Raw genomic sequence first — 6235 nt, forward strand, 5'->3', positions numbered from 1 at the left:
GGGAGCATCCCTGCCCCGGCGCCCCCGGCCAATCCGGGCGGGCCCCCCGCGGGCCTGACGCCGGCGCGCGCTCTCCCGGCCGGGCGCGCATGCTCAGTCGGGCTCGGCCCGCGCCGGGGACTGACGCTGTCGGGGCGGCGGCGGCGGCGGCGACCTGGGCCCGGGCGGGCCGCGGGCCGGGGACGCGCCGGCCCCGGGAACTGCAGAGGCGGGCGCGGCGCGGGGAGCAGCAGCCGGGGGCGGGGAGGCGGCCGGCCGCCGGTGAGTAGCCGCGAGGCGCCGCCATGGCGTTCCGGAAGAAGGGCACCAAGAACCCCCCGGTGCTGAGCCACGAATTCATCCTGCAGAACCACGCGGACCTCGTGGCCTGCGTCGGGATGTTCTTCGTGCTGGGGCTCATGTTCGAGGGCACGGCCGAGGTGTCCATCGTGTTCCTCACGCTGCAGCACGGCGTGACGGTGCCCGCCGCGCAGGACCGCGCCGCCGAGGCCAGGTCCCTCTACTGCTACGGCGTCAAGGACCTGGCCACCGTCTTCTTCTACATGCTCGTGGCCGTCATCCTCCACGCCGCCTTCCAGGACTACGTGCTGGACCGATTCAACCGGCGCATGCAGTTCCCCAAGCCCAAACAGAGCCGATTCAACGAAGCCGGGCAGTTCAGCGCCTTCTACCTGGTGTCCTGCGTGTGGGGCACGCTCGTGCTCATCTCGGAAAACTGCCTGGCCGACCCCACCCTCATGTGGAGGGCGCAGCCCCATAAGATGATGACGTTCCAGATGAAGTTCTTCTACATCTCGCAGTTGGCCTACTGGTTCCATGCGCTTCCCGAGCTCTACTTCCAGAGAACCAAGAAACAGGACCTGCCCCGCCAGCTCATCTACATCGGGCTTCACCTCTTCCACATCGCCGGGGCCTATCTGCTGTACTTGAACCATCTGGGCCTGGTCCTTCTCATGCTGCATTACTTCGTGGAGTTCCTGTACCACGTGTGTGATCTGTTTTACTTCAGCGACGAAAAGTTCCCCAAAGAGCGTTCCCTGTGGGCCATCATCGTGGGGCGGCTCGTGACTCTCATCGTCTCCGTGGTCACCGCCGGCTTTCACCTGTCCGGAGAACGGAGTCGTGATCCGGAGGCCTTCGCTGCCAACGTGAACGTGCTAGCGGCCAAAATTGCAGTTCTCTCCTCCAGTTTCACGATTCAAGCCTACGTCACCTGGAATTTACTGATGGCCCAGCTGCAGAGGTGGATGGAAGAAGAGAACAGCCTTCAGGTCCCAGGTGTGAAGAAGAAACGGACTAAAGGCAGGTCCAAACGAGGAACGGAGAATGGCTTGGCAGCTGGCAATCGGTTGAGGAGAGAGAGACCTTCTCAATGAGTTGCAAGCTCCTGGCTCTATATACCCAAAGAAGTCCGGTTTTTAAGATATTCTGCACTAGTGATCTTTTTGGTTCTCTAAAAATAGTTTGTGCTGAATTTTTCTTTTTTTTTCGGGGGGGGGGGGGAGGCTATTGTTTTGTGCCGTTTTTTAAAAAAGCATTTTTTGGGGTGGGCGATTAGGAGTGGGGACATCTGGTTTAGACGAAGCTACTTGTCATCAGAATAGTTTGTGAATCACTAACATTTTATTGCTTACCTTTGAACACTTTCCTAACGATTCGTAGAACTACAAAGACCCGTACATCAGTGGCACAATTTGCTGTTTCCACCCATCTTTTAAAGCATCAGCAATATGGTCGCGTTCAACAAGAACATATTTTCGGTGTTTTCTTTTAAATGAAATGGAAATATACAGGTGGAAGTTAACACAAATAACATTTTTTTAAATTGTTCCCTACTTTCTAAGATTGTTTTTAGAATTTAAAAAGTAAAATTTGTAAAGTCACCAGAATAGTGGTGTATTTTATAGGTAGAGGTTGTTAGTGTTGCATCCCAGTTAAAATAATGCTAATGGATAATGTGTAAAGATTTGTTACCATATTCTGAATCAAAATATCATTAATGTAAAAGTATTACTAAGAGATGAAAGCATTCTTGTCCATCTTAGATACTTGTTAACTGAAATCAACAAATTAAATATCTGCTACAAAAGGAAAATCATAGTTGAATCATTTTGATACATTTATTAAAATTGCTCATGGGTCATAAGTTTGGTATCTGCAGCAACTAGAAAAACACTTTTTTAGACTGTACGAATTTTTGAAAGATAATGTGAATTTTTGTTGGGGGGAGGGCAAGGGTGGGAGGGGGCTCACCTTGTGGGCCCCAGGGCTCACTCCTGACTGCACTCAGGGATTGCTCCTGGCAGTGTTCATTGGACCATATGGGGTACAGTGGATCAGACCTTGGTCTATCTGTTATACCATGGCTTTGGCCTCTGAAAGATAAGGAGTGTCAAGTCTTAATCTATAAAAGGAATATTGACTAAGTACACATGAAATACATTTAATGTACTAACCTAAAATAACTTGAAAAACAAGTGGATCTTACAAACAAATTTTAAAAATGTTCCAATCATACTATTGCGTCCATTGGGAAATATCTGTATCAGATGTCTTTGGGGGATGTACTTGTAATTCTACAGAAGCAGTTAGAAACAGTAGGCTGCGGTGGTGAGTAGTCATAGTATTTTTGTCTTCCAAACCTTTTTGCTGATTTAATTTTCATAAAATGTGTGTCTACTTTTTTGTCCAGAAGTTGATGTATGTAAAGGTCAGGCTACATGTTTTCTTTTTGTCCGTATTTTCCCCCCATATCACTCAGATCTATGTTTTTGATGGTTTTTTTTTTTTTTTTTTGGTGCATGTTAGGTACTTTTGCATTTCTAGTCCTTGAAAATTAAAGGAGTTAATACTTGTATGATTGTACGTGTTGCAGACCAAAGGGAAAAAACATTTTTGGTAAAGTTTTCTTCTCTTTTCTCTCTATAGCTTCTAAAGATTCATAACACAACAGTTGTTCCTTTTGGGGCGATGTAATTCATCATCGTGCAGGATCTCGGTTCTCCTTTGATGGATGCTGCAATGCTGGGAGCACATGCTCTGAAGTACAGTGAGTGACTTCAGTTAGTCAACCATCTTGCAACTCTGACAAAAAGATTTTCAACAGCTTATCTGAGAGAGTAGGATTTTTGCTCACCTTTAAAGAATTCTTCCTTGTACTTGTAATTCCACTCCTGGAAAAAATTTCTTCTTCCTCCCACTTTATACCCTTTGTACATAAGTACAAACCTGACCCAAACTGGAGAATTAAAAAAGATGAGGTCTCACGTGACTGCCAAAGGCAAGAACCAAGGTAGATTTTGGCATTCATGTGCTTAAGGCCCAAATTAATTTTCCTGTGATTTTCTTCACTGTCCGTCCATCTTGGATGGATTTTCTGCTTGGTAGAAAAATAACTGGATATTTTCTGTATTTGAGCCCACATTTCTGTAGAGGAACAAACAAAATCAAATTTTTAAAATTTTCAGAACACTGACAGTTTCCTTGGATGTATTCATTTGATCAAGGTGTGTGCTGATTTTTGATAGATTTTTGTGCTTTGGTGGGGGACAAGATTCAGATTTCTTGAAAATTACTATAATTGTGCAACAAATACTGCTAGAAGGTAAATATGTGCAAAATTATGAGAGCAATGCTTTAAAGGAAATTCACGATTCAGATTTCTAAGTTTCCTTTTGAAAAAATATATGTGCTCTTAGTAAACCCCAGTTTGGCAATTTACTGTTTGCCCAAATGGACTGTATGGGAACAAAAATTTGTATCCTGATTCTTCCAAGTTTAACTGAAGCTTAAATCATTCATCACCAAAAATTTCCAAATATCATGAAGACTTGTTTGAAATAAATTTAAAGATTTTTGGCTTTTATGCTTGTCAAACTTTACTTCTCAAATAAGTCTTTAGGTAGAGATTTCATAAAATTAAAGTTTATTTTATAAGAAAATTAATTCTCTTAGCATTTAAAAGTGTGTCCAGTTTTTCCCTAACATCTGTCATCTCACTAGTGTTCAGTATAAGTCCCCATTTCATTTCAGTAAGCAAACAATAACTTTTAAATATTTCTTTGTTCCTTATCTCACCATTATTTGCGTGAAGATAAAATTGTTATGTTCAGTAGCACCATTACCTTAGATTGCATTCAAGATTTGAGGTTCAGCTTATTTAATTAAAAGCTTTCTTGAGACATAAATTAGCTAAAATTCCTATTCATGTGGAAAATTTAAATTACCCTAAAATAATAATTGGAAATTTTTTCTGAAAGTATTTTTCTTGTAAATGCTTTTTATTGCCATCTTTCAAGCAGATATACATGCACTGAGAAACTCTCCATAATTCATTCAGTAGTAAAGAAAAGCAAAACAAACAAAAAAAAACTACTGTAAATCCCTAATGTGAAAAAAGTATACCTTTCTATATATTAGATTTTTTTCTCATGATGTCTAGTCATGTGGTTATATGAACTTTGCTATCTAAATTTCTATGGTATATAAGTCTCTGCTCTGTATCACCTCTGGCATTTGTACTGTGCAATAAAGTTCAGAAAAGTGATTCACCTGCTTCTTCCTTTCTCTTGGCAGGAGTCATAATTAAGTCGGGGTCTACTGCGGTTTGTCAGCTAATCCTTTTCATTTTAAAAATGGAAAGATACATTGAAGGACACATTGAAGTATAAATTAACCACTCCAAGGCATACTTACTTAATTTAGGAAATGACAGTGGAATGTGGTTCGTGTAGTTAAAAGGCGTGTGTCATTTTGAAGATGAAGAGTTTATTCCCTTACTTTGCTTATCTCTCTATAAATATAAGTATTAAAGTGCAGTATCTAAATTTCAATGTTTAAAAGGGTATTTTTTATTTTATGCTGCAAATTTAGAGCAAGGAAAAAATATAATTAAAATAATATCTGTAAAATTCAGGATTCAGCCCTTCATGTGGCCTTTAAAATTATGGGGCATTTGAAGACCCTCCACCCCCCATGTTACAGGATTGGATTTTCACTAGAATGACAAAGTTCTTGTCTCAAATGCTGCTGTGAGTTTTGAAGCAAATGCTTATACAGTGTCATATGGTTTGCATATATTTATATATAGATTTGTTTATTGTGTGTATAAGTTTGAATATTGTTTTATATAGTGTATTTCATACATAAAATAGAAAATTTTCAGCTTAACCAATTATGAGATTTAAAGAACAGAAGGTATGACAGTACTTTCTTAAGCTCCATAGCACTTTAGAATAGTGAAGAACATGAAAAACAAAGCTTTGTGAAAAGTGGTAGAGGACAAGTTGGAATGTGTGGAATGTGTATTTCCGTGTGAATGGATATCCAGATTTTACTATTGTCAGTTACAAATGACATCACTTTTAGATAACTTATCATACTCTTGGAGAGCAAAGGCCTGATCACAACTGAGGACTTAAATTCAGTAATCTTCATTATAAAGACAACATTTAGCTAAGGCATCTCATTTGATTATCTAATAATAACTTCATTTGGTTATCTTAAGAGAGGGTATAGCTAGGGAAGAAAAGGTCCTCTACTTAGCCTGGGAGCATTCCAGTCAGTGAAAATCAGACAACGGAATAAATGCCACTAGAATGAACTCAGTGTTAGCTGATGGCGGAAGAGGAGACCTAAAAGATCTCGGGGTGCGTGACTCACAGGACCTAGATTTCAGTGATGGTTGTTGAGGTAAGCAAAATACGGTATCAGGGTATCACAGAACCAGAGGAGTGTATAATGAGAAGAAGTCATCAGTTATAGCCAATGCTATTGTAAATTCAGGTTTCTTAAGAATAGGAATAATGAAAACCTGGACTGGACAACTTATAGGTTCCTGGAGATGTTGGAGGAGATTGTTTTCAGTGGAGTTATGGGAATAAAATGTTGACGAAATGAACGGAGGGGAGTGTGATAAAAAGTGATACATTATACACATGATACATTACAAACTCTCTATACATGTCTCAGTGAAGTTACACACACATGGAGAAGTCTTGGTGAAGTAAACGTAGAGGAAAATGAAATAAAAAGAACTGTGTTTGTTGTAACATTTTTGTAGTTGTTTTAGCACAGGAAAATAATAGTTGAATGTTTATATACAAGAAAAGAGATGATGGGAGAAAAGATGTGAGCCACATAAAAGAAAAAAAGAAAAGGCCATGTCATAAAACCTCAGAAATGCATATTCCAAATTCAAAGAGTACTTTTGATAACTCTCAAGTTTGTGTTATAT

At 40.8% G+C, this 6235-nt stretch overlaps 1 protein-coding gene across 1 annotated transcript; it reads left to right on the forward strand.

The window, feature by feature from the left end:
* Positions 1–276: 276 nt before the first annotated feature.
* Positions 277–1424, forward strand: TRAM1L1 (translocation associated membrane protein 1 like 1). The gene has a single exon (XM_056116901.1). The coding sequence runs from the start codon at positions 285–287 to the stop codon at positions 1374–1376; it is 1092 nt and encodes a 363-aa protein (XP_055972876.1). The 5' UTR covers positions 277–284; the 3' UTR covers positions 1377–1424.
* Positions 1425–6235: the final 4811 nt, after the last annotated feature.

The sequence above is a fragment of the Sorex fumeus genome, unplaced genomic scaffold (assembly GCF_029834395.1).
Source record: "Sorex fumeus unplaced genomic scaffold, SorFum_2.1 ptg000033l, whole genome shotgun sequence".
NCBI lineage: Eukaryota > Metazoa > Chordata > Mammalia > Eulipotyphla > Soricidae > Sorex > Sorex fumeus.